Source organism: Taurulus bubalis, assembly GCF_910589615.1.
Source record: "Taurulus bubalis genome assembly, chromosome: 16".
Taxonomy (NCBI): domain Eukaryota; kingdom Metazoa; phylum Chordata; class Actinopteri; order Perciformes; family Cottidae; genus Taurulus; species Taurulus bubalis.
In genome coordinates, this window is record NC_136604.1 from 21,689,898 (window position 1) to 21,710,323 (window position 20,426).

The 20,426-nt window shown below is 43.5% G+C and overlaps 2 protein-coding genes across 2 annotated transcripts in view; one reads left to right on the forward strand and one right to left on the reverse strand.

The window, feature by feature from the left end:
- The first annotated feature begins 4,109 nt into the window (after positions 1-4,109).
- Positions 4,110-13,552, forward strand: LOC306748399 (polyhomeotic-like protein 1). Its single transcript, XM_079231565.1, has 15 exons — positions 4,110-4,236; positions 5,062-5,172; positions 6,021-6,092; positions 6,182-6,304; positions 6,414-6,563; positions 6,652-6,733; positions 6,820-7,754; positions 8,470-8,605; positions 8,688-8,857; positions 9,347-9,437; positions 9,694-9,781; positions 10,882-11,059; positions 11,140-11,350; positions 11,445-11,824; positions 12,629-13,552. The coding sequence occupies exons 1-14, from the start codon at positions 4,114-4,116 to the stop codon at positions 11,594-11,596; spliced, it is 2,622 nt and encodes an 873-aa protein (XP_079087691.1). The 5' UTR covers positions 4,110-4,113; the 3' UTR covers positions 11,597-11,824; positions 12,629-13,552.
- A 163-nt stretch (positions 13,553-13,715) lies between these two features.
- Positions 13,716-20,426, reverse strand: part of styk1a (serine/threonine/tyrosine kinase 1a) — a gene marked incomplete at its 5' end in the record, with an annotated part of 8,012 nt that continues 1,301 nt past the window's right edge. Inside the window, 8 exons of the mRNA XM_079231568.1 lie at positions 13,716-14,942; positions 16,119-16,215; positions 16,481-16,521; positions 16,973-17,184; positions 17,575-17,655; positions 18,078-18,259; positions 18,460-18,696; positions 18,817-19,002. Coding sequence (XP_079087694.1) covers positions 14,747-14,942; positions 16,119-16,215; positions 16,481-16,521; positions 16,973-17,184; positions 17,575-17,655; positions 18,078-18,259; positions 18,460-18,696; positions 18,817-19,002 — 1,232 coding nt within the window. The 3' untranslated portion in view covers positions 13,716-14,746. The remainder of the gene's footprint in view (positions 14,943-16,118; positions 16,216-16,480; positions 16,522-16,972; positions 17,185-17,574; positions 17,656-18,077; positions 18,260-18,459; positions 18,697-18,816; positions 19,003-20,426) is intronic.

Consider the following 20,426-nt stretch of genomic DNA (forward strand, 5'->3'; position numbering starts at 1 on the left):
CTCCTGCATGTCAGCGCAGACTTCCATTCAGCTCATTTCATAAAGCCCAACATCACAAGTAATAATAACATAGACATGTTTGGTTTGACATTTTGGTGACTTGACCTCCAAGCAGATGAGATATGTTTGCAGCTTGGACGAGTCGAGACAAATAATAAAAACTACAACAACAAAAAACACCAAACTGTGACTTTATGCACATGGAACACACAACGGTCCACGTCCCCACAAAGATAGGAGAGCATTCCTTTGTACATATGTATTTTGAAAAAAAAAGAGTACTATATATATATATATATGTTGACCTGCATGGTCACGCGTGTGTGTGTGTGTGTGTGTGTGTGTCTGTGTGTGTGTGTGTGTGTGTGTGTGTGTGTGTGTGTGTGTGTGTGTGTCTGTGTGTGTGTGTGTGTGTGGATTATCTTTCCTTTGGGTGCATGTGTGTATTTAATATTTTGCTGTTTTCTTCTCACTTCTGTCTCCTCTCGTTCTATTTTCACGTCTCTCTTTGATTTTTAAAAATCCCCAAAGTTGTGTGTATTTCCCAGGTTGGCGACTTGACCTTTGTCACCTTTAACTCACCGCCCAATTTAAATATGTTTCTCCCTTTTCACTTCAAAATCTCCTTCAGCCGGACATGGCTGCTGATGAATAACACACACTTCTGCCTCACAAACCCGGCTCTGATTCAAAATGAACCACGTTGGTGTCGTCGTATCATTTGTGTGTTGGGTGTGTGTGTTATCGTTGTGTGTTTGGGTATCATGTACTGTAGCTCTGCTCTTTGTGCCTCTCTGCAGCTCACAGACTGTTATTCAATGTGTGTGTGTGTCTGCTGGAGTGATTTCCATCGTGTGTGTGCTTGTGTGTGCAGCTGGCGGCTGAGATAAGACGCCGCTACCTTCAGGTTTAGCTAACGTGCTAACGTGACTCTGCTAACGGCGCTTTGGTTCCTGCAGTGTGGTGGAGATCCACAGCTGTTTCTGTTTCACCTGTGTTTGTATTGTACATAGCAGATATGATGTTGTTCAATAAAAATATTCATCACGTCACGGCTGGTGTGGATGTGTGTGAAGATCTTTTTCCTCTCTCGCTCTCTCTCTCTCTCTCTCTCTATGAATTAGGGGAGAAGTGTGCTTAACATAGTCTAACAACATGTTGCATTGTGGGAGTAAAGTCACAACATCGACATGTTCCACTGCAGCGTTGAATGTTATAATCCATCTCACAGAAATGTAATACAACCTTTGCAATCTTCCAGTATTTTTAGACATTGAAGGCCACACACACACACACACACACACACACACACACACACACACACACACACACACACACACATATATATATATACATATATATATATATATATATATATATATATATATATATATATAAAAATAACAAATCTGCATATGAGGATGTTTAAATGTGTCATATCAGACACAAAAGCAAGAATGCACTTTGGGTATTTTCATTATATATATATATATATATATATATATATATATATATATATATATATATATATATTTAAGTATATTTAACTTAAATTACATATGTATATATATATATATATATACTGGATATATATATATATATATATATATATATATATATAACATAATATACATTTAACATATATATACATATATATATATATATATATATATATATATATATATATATATATATATATATATATATATATATGTATGAATGTATGATATATATAATGAAATGTATAAGAATGTATTCTTATATGCAGATTTATTTATTGAGGATAAGCCCCTTGAATTACCTTAAAAACCAAATATTTTATGATAAATTGTTTTGGTACTCAAAAAAAATCAGAAAATAAATTACTAAAATCTAAATAATGGATAATTTCCTATGATTTAGTTTTTTTATTATACACATTATTGATATTAATAAGACAGTATAGATGAGGTATTATTATCTATATCTAATATATATATATATATATATATATATATATATATAAATATATATATATATATATATATATATATATATATATATTAAAATTAATTTAAATTTACGCAACATTTGTTTTATGTTTATTTATATTTGTATTAATATTTGTAGGCTCATCTTGGAACATTTTCTCTCTTGGTTTGGTGTAAAAACGAGGAAATAAATAAACTAAATGAATAAATGATCATGTTAGGAGGAGAAGAGGTTCTGAAGTCCCGCATGGAGTCCGTTCAGGACCCGGTCCGGGTCCCGGTGGTCCCGGTGGTCCCGGTGGTCCCGATCCCGATGGTCCGGGTCCCGGTCCCGGTGGTCCCGATGGTCCGGGTCCCGGTCCCGGTGGTCCCGGTGGTCCCGGTGGTCCCGATGGTCCGGGTCCCGGTCCCGGTGGTCCCGGGGGTCCGGGTCCTGAACGGATCCCCATCACTTCGTCATCCCGTCGCGCCGGAAAAGGAAGAGCAGCAGCTGAAAAAAAGAAAAAGAAAGAGAAAGGAGGCGTTGCCCTCCAACAACACCATCAGCTGCAAATTTATGCAAAACAGTAAAAGCGCTGCTGCCGCTGCGCTGCGGCCGTCCCGACCCGCAGGACCCGAGAGGAGACGCGACGCACCCGCAGACAGAGCACCGCCAGGCCGCCTGGAGCCGCGCAGCAGCGGCCAGCCGGCGCCGGAGGAGGCGGAGGGAAGCCCGGACCGGCCGCGGTAAGACAGCCCCCGTTACCCGGACAGCGGCTAGCGGGATGCTAGGAGGAGTAGCCTCCGGGAGGAGTAGCCTGCGGGAGGAGAAGCTCCGGGAACATGGAGGAGAACCTCCGGGGAACATGGAGGAGAAGCTCCGGGAGGAGACTAAAATAAAACGACCCATGACAGACCGTCATGGTGCATGGAAGAGGAAGCGTCGTTTTATTTTAGAGTGTGTGTGTGTGTGTGTGTGTGTGTGTGTGTGTGTGTGTGTGTGTGTGTGTGTGTGTGTGTGTGTGTGTGTGTGTGAGTGAGTGAGTGAGAGAGAGTGTGAGTGTGTGTGTGTGAGAGAGAGAGACTGTGTGTGTGTGTGCGCGTGCATGTCTGTGTGTATTTGTGTCTTTTCTGTGTGTGTGTCTGTTTGTGTGTGTGTGTCTGTTTGTATGTGTGTGTGTGTGTGTGTCTGTTTGTATGTGTGTGTCTGTTTGTGTGTGTGTGTTTTTAAATTCTTGTTTTCACTGTAAACTTTTGCAAAGAAGGAACTTGTTTTTTTCATTGTCCTCTGATGTTGACGTGTGTGTGTGTGTGTGTGTGTGTGTGTGTGTGTGTGTGTGTGTGTGTGTGTGTGTGTTTCTTTATGCATTTATTTCTAAAGAAACTAATATATTATAGACTTTTCCTGAACTCTCAAATACTTATTGTGCCATCATCTTTAGCCGTTGTGTATCATAAATAACGTATATTTCTTATTTCTTCATCATCTTGTAGATCATCACCATCACTAACCAGCTGTTTGGCTCGTGCACCTTTTTAATTCGTTAAAGTTTGAATATTTTAGAAGAGAACAATACGAGTGATAAATGTTTTTTCCACAAATGAATATAACAAACTGTCACCAATCTGCATGGAAAAAAACGGTTAAAGAAAATGCTGCAAAATAGTAAAAAATATATATTTTCGTGTTTTATTAATTACTTGTTCAGCTACACTTTTCATTTGTAATATAACGTATTATTTAAATTCCTTTTCTTATTCTTTAACCGTGGATTTAACACACTGTTACTGCTCCGTGTTCAGCCGCCATCTTTTGAGTCTCTACTGGAGAACTCTGAATTATTATGCATTATTACGATGTGATTTATGTTATCAACACACACGTTTATCAACACACACGTTTATCAACACACACGTTTATCAACACACACATTTAAAGACCTCGTCAGAGAGAACGTCCTCCATGATGCGGTGAGGCAGTTTTACGGCGTCCGTCAGGAAAAGTGACGGCTGGCTTTTCATCAGAGAAAGTGTGTGTGTGTGTGTGTCTCTCTGTGTGTGTGTGTGTGTGTGTGTGTGTGTGTGTGTGTGTGTGTGTGTGTGTGTGTGTGTGTGTGTGTGTGTGTGTGTGACTGATGGATGCTCCTCTCTCTCCTCAGCAGCCATGGAGACGGATGGAGAGCAGAACCAGCAGGCGGCCTCGACCAATGGGAGCGCTGCATCTGGGACGAGCTCCCGCCCCTCTCCAATGAATTCCATGTCCCTGTATGAAAGACAGGCGGTTCAGGTGTGTGTGTGTGTGTGTGTGTGTGTGTGTGTGTGTGTGTGTGTGTGTGTGTGTGTGTGTGTGTGTGTGTGTGTGTGTGTGTGTGTGTGTGTGTGTGTGTGTGTGTGTGTGTGTGTGTGTGTGTGTGTGTGTGTGTGTGTGTGTGTGTCAGTTTACAGGCTCTTTTCAGATTTTTTTATTTTTATGGATCCTTTACGTTTTATCTGAATCAAATATTATTTATTAAATTACACAATTAGCTTTTCCTTAAAGTTTCTCTCTTGAATTCACAAATTAAATGAAAAATTACAACAAATGTATTCAATCCAAAAGCATTTTACAGTATTTTTTGTTATTGCTAATGCTGACTCAGCTGATCTGCTTTGTTTCCAGTATTGTTGACCGCAGATATATTTAATAATAATAATGATATTATACTTTATTCCAATAGCGCCTTCCATAACAGGAGCTTTCACGCGACGAACTAAAACACGGTTTAGATTTCTGTCGCTTGTCTCCGTTGCGATCCGGCGGCTGCAGCTGTTTAGTATTTTAGGATCGTCGGACGGAGCGATTGCAGTGAAAGTGGGAGACGGAGGACGAGACGGAGGACGAGTGGAGTCGTGTCGGCGGAGGCTGTGATGTCACGGCCATCTGTCTGTCACCCGGCGCTCTAATCCAGCTCCTCTCATCTCTGGCGCATTTCAGGCCGAGCCGCTGCTCGTGCATCAGGGAGCTGGCGGGAGGCTTTTCCTCTCCGTCCTCCTCTGCCCTCCGTTCTCTCTCCCGTTCTTTCTCTCTCTCCTCTCTTCATCGGTGTGTGTGCTCCTCCTCTTCCTCCTGCAGGCGCTGCAGGCGCTGCAGAGGCAGCCCAACGCGGCGCAGTACTTCCAGCAGCTGATGCTGCAGCAGCAGATCAGCAACGCGCAGTTTCAGAACCTGGCGGCCGTGCAACAGGTAAAGGCGTGTGTGCACGTGGCGTGTGTGCACGTGGCGTGTGCACGTGCAGCCGCTCATGACTTCCCCTCAAACACAAAGACTGTGGCTTTTTGAATGTTTTCATATATATTGTCACACAAAGACTGCAACAGGAAGTTGGAGACGAACGAGAAGCAATGTATTGTTGTCTCATATTATTCCTTCTTCTTCTTCTTCTTCTTCTTCTTCTTCTTCTTCTTCTTCTTCTTCTTCTTCTTCTTCTTCTTCTTCTTCTTCTCCTCATCCTCATCCTCCCTCCTCTTTCTTCTCCTTCTCCTTTTCTCCTTTTCCTCCTCCCTCCTCTTCCTCCTCCCTCTTCTCTCTCCTTCTCCTTTTCCTCCTCCCTCCTCTTCCTCTTCCCTCTCCTTCTCCTTTTCCTCCTCCCTCTTCTTCCTCCTCCCTCTTCTTCCTCCTCCCTCTTCTCTCTCCTTCTCCTCTTCCTCCTCCCTCTTCCCTCTCCTTCTCCTTTTCCTCCTCCCTCCTCTTCCTACTCCCTCTTCCCTCTCCTTCTCCTCCTCCCTCCTCTTCCTCTTCCTCCTCCCTCCTCTTCCTCCTCCCTCTTCCCTCTCCTTCTCCTTTTCCTCCTCCCTCCTCTTCTTCCTCCCTCTTCCCTCTTCCCTCTCCTTCTCCTCCCTCCTCTTCCTCCTTCCTCTTCCCTCTCCTTCTTCCTCTCCCTCTCCTTCTCCTCTTCCTCCTCCCTCCTCTTCCTCCTCCCTCTTCTTCCTACTCCCTCTTCCCTCTCCTTCTCCTTTTCCTCCTCCCTCCTTTTCCTCATCCCTCCTTTTCCTCCTCCCTCCTCTTCCTCCTCTTCCTCTTCCTCCTCCCAGGCTACTCTGGCTGCCAGTCGTCAGTCGAGTCCCTCCAGCGTCGGCTCTCCTCAGACCAGCGGCAGCGCGGCCGTACGTACCGACCCGGCTGCTCTCTGCTAAGATAAGAATAATATAATAAATAATCCTCCCGCTGAAGTCTCCTCTTTGTCGTCCTTCAGGCCGGCGTGACGTCTGGACCCACGGCCAGCAGCCGCAGCATGGGCGCCCCGGCAACGCCCACCATCAGCCAATCGGTGCTGCTGAGCGGGGCGGCGGGGGGGCAGGGCCAGATGTACCTGAGGGTGAGTCCCGGGTCGCCTTGAATCACGTCAGGCCAAAGGGATTTGACCAGCAGGTTGAAAACAAATATAAATATCTATAAATAAATATCTCCATATATTCGTCCTGCAGGTGAACCGCTCCCTGCGCGCCCCCATCTCCTCGCAGCTCATCTTCATGCCCGGCAACACGGCCGTGGCAAACGTCACCCAGCAGCCGCATCAGCAGCAGCAGGAAGTGGCGCCGACTTCCTCCTCCGGCGGCCAATCGGATAACGACCAGGTCGGTGGAGATGGAGGGAAAGAATACAACAAAAAAAGTGATTTGTTCTTTTTTCGCCTCTTTTTTTTAAATGCAAGTTCCTCTCCAGGTGCAGAATCTGGTCATGCGCGGCGTGTCGGGCCTCAAAGGCGTCGGCGTGAAGACTGAAGCCCCGGAGAGGAGCGACTCAGGTAGGCGGGTGTCTGTTGACCGCACTGAGGCGTCGCGTCGGTGTGGCGTCCCGGTTGAAGCGTCATGTGTTCCTCTGTCTCCTCAGCTGCCTACTCCTTCGTCCAGCCCTCCCACCAGTCGAACTCCCAGTCTCCCAGTAAGCCGAGCCAGCTGCCCCACATCAAGATCCCCACGTACCCTCAGCCCAGCAACCTCAAAGCCCACCCGTCCTCCTCCTCGTCCTCCATCCCTCTCTCCCAGCTTCTGCTCCACGGGACCCGGACCCTCGCGGCGGGTCACCCTCCGGCGGCGGCGCACGCCCTGGTCCTGACGTCCGGCGGCGGCGCGGCGGCGGCCATGAAACCGGCGGGCGGCGCTCAGACGCTGGTGGTGCAGCCGCTGCAGAAGACGTCGCTCGGCGCCGAGAAATCGGGCCACGGCCACGGCGGCGGCGGCGGCGGCGGCGGGCCCGTCCCCATTCAGCCCAAAACCCTGCAGGGGCTCCGGCTGCCGCTCCAGCTGCCGTCCAGGAACCCGCCGCCCATCCTGCCCGCGCCGGCGCCCGTCAGCAGCTCCGCTCCGCCGCCGCCACCACCGCCGCCGCCGCCGCCGCACATCCCGGTGCAGATCGTGGGCGCGAGGCAGAGCACGCTGGGAAACACGCAGGCTCTGGCGCTGGCCCGGGGCAGCTGCTGCCAGGACGGAGCCGGCAGCGGCGGCGGCGGCTCCTCCGGCCTGCTCACCATGGCGGCGTCCATCGCCTCCAGGGAGAGCGGGGTCGCGGGCCGGGGGGCGGGGCTAAAGAAGGCCCCCCCGGCGGCGCAGGTCTCTCAGGTGCGTCCGCAGGCCAAGCAGACCGGACCGAGTCGCAACGGGCCCCTGGCTTCCGGCCCCGCCTCCTCTCAGGGCCCCGCGGCGTCCTCGCCTCCCGCCCCCTTGTCTCGCGCCTCCCTCTCCCTGCCGCTGCTGACGGGGCAGCAGAGAGGAGCGCCGGCCGCCGTGACCACGAACGGAGGAACGGCCGCGAGTCAGACACCACAGGTCAGCGGGTCACGCCTATCAGGAGCGACTAACCAACGTGTGTCTTTAAACGTTGACTTTAATTTTGACCTCTCTCCTTTTGTTCTGCGGGGATTAAAGAAACTTTATCGTTTCTTCTGTAGACGGTTCAATCCAGAACAAATGGCTTCTGGAAATGAAATATGATTCAGCGTCAGATGAAAGTTCTGCACTTAAATGTTATTAATAAATGATGTGTGTCCCAGGAGAAGAATGAAGGAAGAGAGAGACATAAATAATTAAAGAAACGCATTGATATAAATATATATAAATGAATGGTAATTAAGTTAAAGTCAATTACAGTTACTACATGAATATGAAATAAGATTGTATTGTTTGTTTTATTAAATACATATATATATATATATATATATATGTATATGTATTTAATAAAATTTAAATTTAAGTCAGAAGCAATATATTTTTTTTTTTATAATATTCAAATATTAGATATTGAGTATTCTTTTAATAATAATAATAATTATTATTATTATAATAAATATATATATACAAATAAATGGATGGTCAATTTTATGTATTTATTATTATATATATTTTTATTTATATATATATATATATATATATATATATATATATATATATATATATATATATATATAGAATTGACCATCCATTTATTTTCATAGCTGTTCTTTTGTCTCTCCGTCTGTTTCTTTATTGTTTTTCTTGTTTTTAGGGAAAGCAGTTGTCCGGCTCTCTAAAAAGAAAGTCCGACTCGACTTCAGCCAACGACGAAGACGGCCCCTCCCCTCCCCGGCTCCAGCCAATCAGAGACCACGCTTCAGCGCTGCCGACCAATCACAGCGAAGCAGGTAACGGCACAGAAACGTGTAAATCTCAAAGTGTGTTAACGTGAGCGTAGCGACATATTGACTCCTTGTCGTCTCCCCCCAGGCTCTGGTGCCCCTCCCCCGCTCTCCTCCTCCCCCTCCCCCATGCTGCCGGTGTCCCGTGGGCTCGCCCATGGGGAGAGAGCTCCGCCCCCTCAAGCGGTGGTGAAGCCCAACGTCCTCACGCACCTCATCGAGGGCTTCGTCATCCAGGAGGGCGCCGAGCCTTTCCCTGTGAGTACCTGCAGCTCTGAGGAGTCATGTCAATGTGTTGTATTCATGTGTTCATTCACGCTGAGTTTGAAATAATGAATATGCTTTTAAAAGAAAGACGCTCAAAATATAAGCAGGCATACATACAGGCATCTATGTAAATGTTTATTCTTTTAATCAAACTATTGTCTCATTCATTTGAGTCATTTAAGGTTTACTGTATGCTTTGTGTTCTCATTGTTAGTTTAAATACTACATTTACTCACTTTTTACTGTTTGCACCCAGACTTCACTGAATGTTTGTCATGGACATTTGGTTTAAAGTCATGGAAAAGCATTGGTCAGAATGTGTATGAACCCTGTAGATATGTTTTGTGAGTCCAAACCCTAAAGATGTTTTTTTTTCTGTAACTTTTTGCATTAAAATAACGTAATAGTCACCAATTATTTTTAACTTCATGAATCAGTCGACTGATTACCTCGTGACCTTCTCTTCTGTTTGATTGACAGGTGTGTGGGTCGGTGAAGGACTCGGCCGGTGAGGATTTAACCAACGACGGTCCGGACGCCGACCGATCGGAGACGGTTACCGCGGCGACAGGTAACGGCTGTCTGAGGGGCGGGGCTTAAAATGTGACTTTTTGTGGTTTTAATTACAACCTTTTAAACTCTGAGTTTCCCACCTCCTGACTTTCACTTGAATGCAGCACAGAACAACATCATGACACTCGTTAAACCTTAGAGCTGTTTTTAAATGCAGTTCTGTGTGTTTCTCTGTGTTTGCTGATGGTAAATACGTCATATGGAACATTGAATATCGATCTGCTCTGTTTTAATTTAATTTCATCCCTCCTCAGTGCTGAAGTGTGAGTACTGTAAAAACTTTGCTCCGGCCGGACAGTTCAGAGGCACCAAAAGGTTCTGCTCCATGACGTGTGCCAAGAGGTACTTCAACATGCATGAAATACAATTTATATATATAATATAATATATATATATATATACGCAGTGGAAGCCATCTGAGAAAGAAGATGCAGTACAGCTGAGCGCTGACACTCACGTTTAAAAAAGATTTAAAATAAATATAAATCTTCTGGTTTAATTTCAGAACCCTTTCTCCGGTGGCTCATCTGTATGAGACGCAGCATGTTTCATGTTTTCATGTTTCATCCACTTTTCTATAAATAAAAAAAACAGGCATGTGAAATTGTTCCTTTTTTTAAATTTTTTTATTTCCATATTGAAATGTATGTATGATGTCGTATTTGTATCGCTATAGAAACAATGCGCTGCCGGCATTGTTTTGAACAGATTGCTGTCGCCGTGTTATTTGATCCTGCTTCTGCTTCTGCTTCTGCATTCGTCCCTTTGCCCGCGACGCGATTATAGATCTATACGTATAGATCCATTCAGTATAGATCCATTCAGTATAGATCCATTCAGTATAGATCCATACAGTATAGATCCATGCATCTATACCGTATGGATCCATACGTATAGATCCATATCGTATGGACGTATAGTTCCATACCGTATGGATCCATGCATATAGATCCTTACGTATGGATCCATACTTATAGATCCATGCGGTATGGATCCATACTTATAGATCCATGCGGTATGGAACTATACGTCCATACGATATGGATCTATACGTATGGATCCATACGTAAGGATCTATATGCATGGATCCATACGGTATAGATGCATGGATCTATACTGTATAAATCTATACTGTATGGATCTATACGTATGGATCCATATCGTATAGATCCATACATCTATACTGTATGGATCTATACTGTATGGATCTATACTGTATGGATCCATACGTATGGATCCATATCGTATAGATCCATACATATATACTGTATGGATCTATACTATGGATCCATACGTCCATACGATATGGATCTATACGTATAGATCTATTCCTATAGATCCATGCGGAGCAAAGGGATAAAAACTGTATGTGTTGCTGGTCTTGGCTTCAGTACCGTATATGTCACTCTGTGTCTACGATACAGTATGTATTGGTTCCCCAGGTACAACGTCAGCTTCCGGCAGCACTTCTGCATGCGGCAGGGTCAAGGTCAAGGTCAGGGTCAGGGTCAGCTCTCCAACTCGGACGAGGAGGGAGGCATCGCCAGGCGGAGGGTCCCCCGCAGGACCAGCTCCGAAATAGCCAGTGCCAAGATAGCAGGGAGACCCGTACCTGTGAAGGTGAGACGGCGCCGTGCACAGTCTCTGCCACGGCGAGTTTAAGGTGGAAAGCAACGTACGGATCTGCTCTGCTCCCACAGAGCCGCTCAGAGTCCAGCCACTCGGACGAGGAGTCCAGCGGCGAGGAGGACGAGGACGACCCCGTGTCCCTGTCCTCCGCCTCCTCGGCCTCCTGCCGCCCGCCGCCTCCCCCGCTGCCGGCGGAGAGCTCGGCGCCCGGCTGCCTGCTGCCCGCCGGCCCCGCCCAGTGGAGCGTGGAGGAAGTGTCGCAGTTCATTTCCTCACTACAAGGTGAGGAAACCTTTTTTTTTTTTTTGCGTTTTCACACTTTAGCTTTTCCATTTTGCCCCCCGTTTATCTTCCTCCTCCTCCTCTTCTTTCGCAGGCTGTGAGGAGGTCGCCTCCCAGTTCCTGTCGCAGGAGATTGACGGACAGGCCCTGCTGCTGCTGAAAGAGGAGCACCTAATGTCCACCATGAACATCAAGCTAGGTCCCGCCCTCAAGATCTGCGCCCACATTAACACCCTGAGAGACTGATGCATCCGCCCTGGGCAAAGTCCAGCCGAAAGCATTTACCCTAAAACTCCTGATCCACCAGTTTGGATATGAAACTGGTTCCAGTGCAGCTCTCTCGCTCCCAGTAGAGCTGCAGCACTTTGGATCTGTAGTTGAATTGTCCACTCAGCAGCACACGTTCAACGCACAGAGAAAAGTTCATCTTTCATGTCTGTGAGTTGCAGAAATGCAACGGATTACTATATTTTGGTGAATATTCATGTTCCCTAAAATGCAAACGTGCAGTCAGACATAGTTTTCTCTCAAAGTGGTTTTCATTTTGCTTTTTAGTTGCACAGTTTCACTCGTACCTGCGTTGCAAAATGCAGAAATGGAGGTTTTTGAATGTATTTTCGATGCAAAAGTCACTTCAGCCAGTTGGATTCACTGCACAGGATTCCCTCATGTTGTTTAGCGACAGGGCTGCCCTTCACAGACTCTGACCCAGGCTGTGCTTACTGTGGTTTATTTGGTTGTTGCATTTAACTGCTATTCATTCATTGTGTCATATTGTACAGGTAAAAAAAAAAGGATTAGTTTTTCTTTGAGAAACACTTTGGTTCTCATCTAGCCGAACACTCGTGGCTTTTTCCTGAAACGTGTTATTTTTATTTCTTATTTAAGCCTCAACCATGGTATTAGGACAGAAATGCAGTAAATAAATACGAATAATTTAATTTAAATCCACCTAAAAGCTATTTATCAGTCATTATCAAAGACATTTGCTTTCATTTTCAAGTATCTGTCAAGGGAACATTCATAACTTTAATGTTAATTCTGTAAAAACTAGTACTTTCAATCATTTTGTGAGAATAGGCCTCATCGATTTAAAACTTTTTATTTATTTAGTCTGCGGCCTACTCTTCAGTTTACAGGGTTTAAGCTCAACGCACAGGGTCCAGAGTCCAGAAGAAACCCGAAAAGCCCTCGAGTTTCGCAGCATTTCTCAAAAGATACTGCAAGGACACTGACGTTGCATCTCGTTTCCTCACATTCCTCTTTGTGTTTTCACAGACGGAGCACACCGACACTCAAACGCTCTTCCAGAACTGTGTTTTTCCACAAAGAGCCGCTCTTTTAAAGTCGTTGAACAGGTCTTAATGTTGACTCTACTGCAGAAATGTTAATCTGCAATCTGTGACTATTTTTGTGTTCTGTCAGGCAATTTCAAGATTGTCGTTTTTCCCGCTCCTGATTGAACTCAGAATTAACTCAGAGTGAAGGGCGACGTCATGGGCTTGATTTCTTTTGGGGGAAGTGACGCAAGAAATGCTGCAACAAGAATGAAGAACGAACACTGTTGATTTTGAAGTATCGACGAACGAAACCAGAAGAATCGTTCAGAAAAGATGAACCCGGCTTGTGGACCTACGTTTAGGATGGATGAAGGAAAAAAGAAAATCCTCCCTGAGTGAATGAGGAAAAAACAACGTAAGCTAAACTGTAATAAGTGTAAAATTTGCCTTTATATTTAAATGCACATTAGTTTGCTGGACTGCCTTGTTTAAGCTTTTTACTGTAGGAGTTTTCTCATGTTCTCTGTGAACCTCGTGGCCTTTCTCACTAGTCTCTCCAACAGGTTTAATGAGGATTGTCTGTTTTCTAACTACTTTTCATATCACTCATTGTTTTATATTAGTGCTTACTTTTTTTACGATTGTTAATTCAAGCAATGACATCCGTTGCCTTTTCCCCAAAAAGCGTGACTGAGTAGTAGCTGAGAGTAGCTCCCTTGATGAAGGACACTCGTCTTCCTCGTAGCGTCGTCTCTTAGCGTGTTTCCCTTTTCTAGCTCTCCGTCTCCGGCTTTATTCTTAGTGACTGTGGCTCTGTGTTTTCTTTCAGAGAGGATCATAATCTTTGATAGCTGTGTGTTTTTTGTTTTGTTTGTATTTCATGGTGCTCACAAGGTTTTGAAGTGTTCGGATCCGCAGCTCCCCTCGCCATATTGTGACGACACAAAACTAATAAATGATAATACAAAAAGAGCCATTGTGTTGCGTAACAAGTGGTGTGAGACACAATTTCTTAGTCGAAACATCTGCAGGTCTGTTCATTCAAACACCGATCTCACAAAAGACCCTTTTTCTTTCCTTTTATTAAATAAAGAGGATACTTCAGGATCAACATGTGTCTGCTTGCAATAATCTGAAGAAAAGAAACCCCGCTAAACCTCGGAGGGACTGAGTTTGAAGAGGAGACGCGAACAATAAATAATAAACTGAACTAAACTGACCTGTGAGGGAAGTGTGTCTCTTCTATGATGTTTATTTATTTTAAATGTGCATGGATTGCTTTTATAGTCCCTTTAGCTTCTTTGTCTGACATGTAAGAATGGATCATTACAGGTTTATAATTTATATATATATATATATATATATATATAGGGCCGGATGTTCCTTGTATTCTGTGACCTGAATCATAACTTCAGTCCTTGATTCGATCCTGTTGGCCAGAGGCAACCTGCTAGTGTTGGGTCCATCTTAAACTCAGAGAAAATCACTGTTCAGATTCCAGAATACAGTTAAACACCTGCTTGGCCAACGGTATGCGGTTTACGATGGCCTAATTATGGGGTGTAAAACAACAGTGTTGTCACCAAGCAGACAGAACTTGATTGACAATAGTCCCTTTGCAGGTAGTGTCAGCTTTTAGTCGCTGATTCACATTAGCTCTGGGACATTTTGTTCTGTTCTGGCTAAGTTGTTTTTATTTATGGCAAATAGCCCATTTGAATGCATGGTATCGTAATGATGTGGAAACTCTAGTACAGTGTTTAAAGTGCATCTCCTGTCCTCTGCTGTATTACTTATGTAAAGCTATGTACATATGACGCATTACGCTTCCTTTACAGTTAAAAAGTGCAGCTAACCTTCATTGTTTTCTTTCATTATATGAGTATTTTTAGATCACCATAGTTAGTTTACAGAACAATAAATATCTACAACCCATATATTACTTTCCACATATGCAGCATAAAGGTAACAAACACTAAACGTGTGTTTCAAAAACAATGTGCGTTTGTTTTTATGCTAAAAAGTTCTCCTTCATTAGAATCCTTCATTTTTGCAGTAGTCCTCAATGTTTACGACGGCGCCGGTGCAGGTTCTGACCGACGACGGTCTCAGCCAATCAGAGCACCGCATAGTTGTGCCTCTCTGCATATCCCGCCTCCTTCAGGTACTTCTCGATGTCCAGTGGTTCAGACGCTCTGAGAGCTGTGCTCCCATTGGCTGATTTCTCCGCCTCGTGAAGTGTTCTAATGAGCTCCGACGTCGAGAGTCGCTGTTCGGGGCGCCAATGGCAGCAGGCCCTGATGACGGAGTACCTACGGAACAAGGTACAATTAGCATGTACAGCGAAACAACCCAGCGAAACACGAGTATTTATACCCCTTTAATACACGAGTATCAGGTTATTTTAACGTGTTACTTCATGAGCGAGGTGTTGTCGTCCATTGGAGCTCACGCGAGCTAGCAAACGTATCTGTTAATGTTAGCTTAGTGTTAGCTGCCGTGTAGCCTGCTTGAAATTTAATTTGGACTATTCTAACAGAATTTAATGTTACGTTTTTAAGTGTGTTTTCTCTGAAAATGAAGTTACATTTTAATCTATACCAAAAACAAATGTCAACTACGAAATCATCACCCATTCTGGTCAGAAATTCAACATGAAGTTAGCTAGTGTTAGCTACATCAACACAAACATGTTTTGCTAGCTTACTAATGCTAAATTAATGTAAATATATTGTGTGTGTATATATATTTTTTGTTTTCTTATATTGCTTGCATATATATTGTTTTCCTATATATATATATATATATATATATATATATATATATATATATATATTGTTTTCCTATATATATTTTTATTTTAGTTAATATATATATATTATATTTATTGATATATATTTATATATAGAGATTTGTATTTATATACATATAGATTTTTCTTTTTATATTTAAATATTAATAATAATAATGAATACAAATGTAATTTAATATATATATGGATTTTTTATTTATAGATAGATGTATTGATATATATATATATATATATAATTATTGATGTTTGTATTGATATGTGTATTTTTTAAATATATATATATATATTATATATAGATTTTTTTAAATATCTCTATATATATTTCTTATTTAAGTGTATATAGATTTTAATATTTATATATAGATTTTTTAATATTTACTTTAATATGTATTTATAGATTGTTATTATTTATTTTTATATATATATATATATATATATATATATATATATATATATATATAGATAGATTTTTTTATTTATATAGCAGCCTAGGTGGTGAGATCTTCCTCCCATCTCCACGATTTAAGACCTCATGAATTCGTTATTGCTGCACTACAGTATTTAAAGATAAGATAAAGACTCGTTGCACAATCCTACATGATTTAAAGATAAGATAACACAATCCAGACAGTTCTCTTATCGCATTGTGAAAACAGTTTCCTGCTGTTTGTCTTACAGGGAGTTGGAGCAGCCGGTGGGCCGTTTGAGATGCTTTCCTCTTTGCAGATGCTGCAGAAGTTCAGTCTCATTGATCTTGGCAAACGGTGGGTCACCTGCATACACGGGAGTATTATATATTAGATTAATGGCCCTATGCGTAACAAATATGCACTAAACACATTATCGAATACATTTATTAAAATGTGTTGTATATTATCCAGTTTGGCTGTGTACTTTACTTTGAAAGGGTCTTTATATTTGTTCTTTGCAGGTAATTATAATCAAAATGCCAACATTTGACTAAAACGCTGTGCAATCCTACTCTATGATTCATACAATATACAACTTCTCTTGTATTTATTATTTGAAAGCACCCACCCAATGTGACCATTTCATAGAGCAGGATACCAAAGGACCATCTGGCAAAAAGAGAGAGAGAGGAGCATTATGTCAAGGAAAGAGACAGGATATTGCACTCAGATTAAATAATATACATTGTTTATGAATGCATTTAGGGTAGACACACTGGAATCAACACTGACATGCATTTCAAACACACAACGTGTTGATTAAATGGCTAATTAAAACACTAAAACACCTGTTTTTTAGTTTTTTTACATCAATAATTCTAATGTTTAGGGTTATAATGTGTGTACCTTTTCTTTTTGATCACATAAACAGCTGTACATATTATACACTGTGGTGGAACCTGCTATTCATTAGACATATAACGTCAACATAATTCAACAACCTGGTATTAAATTGGATAATAACACACCTGCAATATCGAGCTCCTGCCTTCATAAATATATCTATGGACATTTCAGTGACTGCTTTCATTATTTAACGTTCTCACAGGCGACTACTCACACGTCACTGCTCTGACTGACGCCTCTCCTGCTCAACACTTCAGGCGCCTGCCACTTCCTCTTCTCCTCGCCGTCCCCCGGTGACGCGGCGGCCTGCGCTGTCCTCCGATAGGCCGAGCCCAATCCCCACAGCTTCGCCGTCAGATCTCCACCAACCAGGACGCTGTGAGCGCCTATGTTGCCGTGGATGCAGCTCTGACTGTGCAGGTACTCCTAGAGGAGGTTCAGGTAGTAAAGACGGGACAATAAGAGGGGTGCTGGGAATTGTGAGGACAATCGGCACTTTAAGGATACTAAAAACATAGAAAATATGAACGTCAACTAGACGTAACACTCAATGAATGTTTAAGACTGTATTCATACTTTTACAGAATGTACACAGTATTTTATTCAACCTGGCATCATAGCAACATAACCTGAAGTGTGAAGATAGTATTCAGACTGTTCATGCTCTGTATTTTATCAGGCATGAACAAATCATAACAAATTAGGTTATGGACAGACTGGAAGATAAGCAGGAGATGGAATATGAATGTTGTCTGACATATACAGTATGTTGGTACATAAATGTGAGACAGACAGACAGACGGATGTTTAACCAACCAGAGCAGAGGCCACTTGTTCTGCCATGGAGAAGATCTTCTTCTCTGTGATGTCACATGGAGACTCCACACCCGCGTTGTCCTTCAGTGAGGAGGAGGAGGAGGAGGAGGAGGAAAAGAGAAACACATAACATATAATCAGTCTCCTTATTGTTAGATATTAGCCTTTTAAATCAGACTACCAGACCTTCCGTTTAAGTGGCCTGATCTCTGTCTCTCCCTGTCTGCATTCATAATCAGCTGTTGCACACGAAGGTGAACACACTGAACCTCCACTGTGTAGTTGGATATATATATATTGCCCTATACTGCCTCACAGAGGCGAAGAGCAGTAATTACTTTAACCACGCTGCATGTTAATGAAAAAGTCACTGTGGGCTTAAATAATGTTTAAAATGAACATGAAGTATATTATACTGTCCACTTCTATTCCATTGATATTTTTGGGGGCAACAGATGTGTTTTTCTCTTCTCCTTTTTCAGGGTTTTGGTGATTACCCGTACCTGTCGACACCTCCACAGGAACCCCAGCAGGTCTCTGTGCTGCAGCTCCTCCACCACCATCATCGGGGGCGGCTGCACCGACACCACGCCCAGCAGCTCGGGTAGGAAGGGGTGCGGCCCGAGTCCCGACACGAAGGACGCGAAGCCCAAAAAGTGCTGCCGCTCACTGCTGTTTGCTCTTTCTGGAGGGAGAGATTAGATAACAGAAACACACTTGTGTTTAATCACTGAGAAGCAGCGCTCTGTTTTTCACATGCACACAGGAACTGCTCAGCATTAGTTTGACTCCATTAGGATTTATCCACACACTTTTTAATAAGTGATAAGTCACAAAAAACTAAGCTTTTGTGGAGCCTCCTGGAGACTATAAAGGTCTCCTTACCCTTCAGCACCCTCAGGACGACGTCCCTGCTGTCCATGCGTGCTCTGTAGAGGCCGGTCGTGTCGTCTGGCCTAATGGAGAAGGACTGCGGCAGCACAGTGACCTGGCTGAAGGCTCCGTGCTGCCTCTCGGTGGACACCTTCGGTACCGCGGCCAGAGTCGGCACGACGGTCAGCTGCTCTTCTTGAACCGACATCGGCAGCTCCTCGTGCTCCATTGGGTTTATCCCCGCGGGCGCTATTTAGAGAGCGAGAGAGACGCGGAATAATACATCCGATTTTGTTCCTTTTTGGCTAATTTAGTTTAAAAAAAAAAGGAAAATGTTAAAAGATTCGGGACTCATGCGTGCTCGCTCACCATCAATGCCCTGCAGGTGTTGCCGGTGGCTGCTCCTTCTGTAGGACGAGCGCTGAAAGGGCGAGACCTGTGAGCGCTTCTCTTCGGGACAGTACTGCACGAGGCACAGGGCCAGTAGGGTGACCAGTGTTCCCAGTAGGAGCAGCGTGGGGACGATGATCACTGCCTGCATGTGCTCTAACACAACTGAGAGAGAGAAGGTGCACGTGTAAAGGTGGGGGACAAGAAACAGCTTCATTTGTTATGTTTTTGGGTATGTCACGGATAAGGAAGACCTTCCCACAGCGGGAATGTCCTAACCACCCCGTTTCTTGTATTTATCCTTGTGTGCATGCATGTCTCAGACAGATGTTCAGAAAAGAAAAAATGTGTTTGTTTAGGTTTGGTTTCAGTTTCCTGCTCGAGGTGTTTTGACAGGATGAAAAACTGTTGGCTGTTAAAAGGTCGCACCTCTCGAGTGTTGACAGGAGGTTCTAACATCTAATTTAACAAAGCGCTTCAGTATTTAAGGGCAACTGTCGACACCACCCCTCTATTTGTAAAGACGTGGTTCTTTCAGTGGTACAAGCTAGGCAATGACGGAAAAAAAGAAGATGATTGTATAATTACTCGATTTAAATAATTAGTTTCCAGGCAAAAACTGGAGAACCTTAAGAATTCACGCGTTTCCGTTAAAGCTTAATCATCTATCTGGACACACGGCTAGTCCTTTAATCCTGTTCTTTTATTTTTCTCTTTATTGTTGGCATGATATGGCGATGGCATGTGGATCGCGTTCATCCCGCCTTGCTGTTGCCCTGCTGCATTGCCGACATAACACAATTAGGCTGTAATTAGACGGTAGGACCGGCTGCGGTGCAGTGAGTCATTCAGAGAACAAGAGATGCAATAGTGCTGAGTCATGGGTCACATGTTGAGCCACTGAACCACTTTATTTTCATAGCTGCTTATTGCTTTCCTTTATAATTCTGCCTGTCCACCAGCACACCTTTACATAACATGACTGCAATGCATGTGCGCTGCAGAAAGAGCCTGTGAAACCCTGATGTGAGGCCGCTGTTGGAAAGAAGAAACTGGAACGTGAAGCCTCTTTTCTGTGGAAACTGTTCTTGTTGTTGCACATTCTTCGGCGAGGTGAGGTCTTGGTGCAAAGACCTACATCATGTGTCTTGTCATTCTCATAAAAGACTCTGAACTTAAAATGTCAACACCGCTCCTCCACAAAGACTCAATACATGTAGCATTCAGGCTGGTTAAACTCCTCTAGGTTCCCATTTTATGGATAGTTGATTTCTATTCTATTATCAGACGTCTAGCTGAGTTTGTGCTGGAAAAAAAAAATGTCCTTGTGGCGTAAGAACAGTTTAAAAGGTGCAAAAAACAGGGTTCATACGGTCATGGAAAACCTGGAAAGGTCATGACATTTTAAATTATTCCAAGCCTGGAAAAGCCCTTGAAAAAAATAAAATCCCCAAAGTTTAGTAAAAGTCATGTAAATGTGTTATATTCATGTGTTCATGACGTTCATTTACGCCGAGTTTAAAATAAAAAAACATGCTTTTAAAAGAAAGACTCAAAATATAAGCAGGCATACATACAGGCATCTATAT

Coding starts and splice junctions, on each gene's coding strand:
- LOC306748399 (XM_079231565.1), top strand. CDS start 4,114: ATGGAGACGGATGGAGAGCAGAACCAGCAGGCGGCCTCGACCAATGGG. Junction 6,093..6,181: donor AGACCAGCGGCAGCGCGGCC/GTACGTACCGAC, acceptor GTCGTCCTTCAG/GCCGGCGTGACGTCTGGACC. Junction 6,305..6,413: donor AGGGCCAGATGTACCTGAGG/GTGAGTCCCGGG, acceptor TTCGTCCTGCAG/GTGAACCGCTCCCTGCGCGC.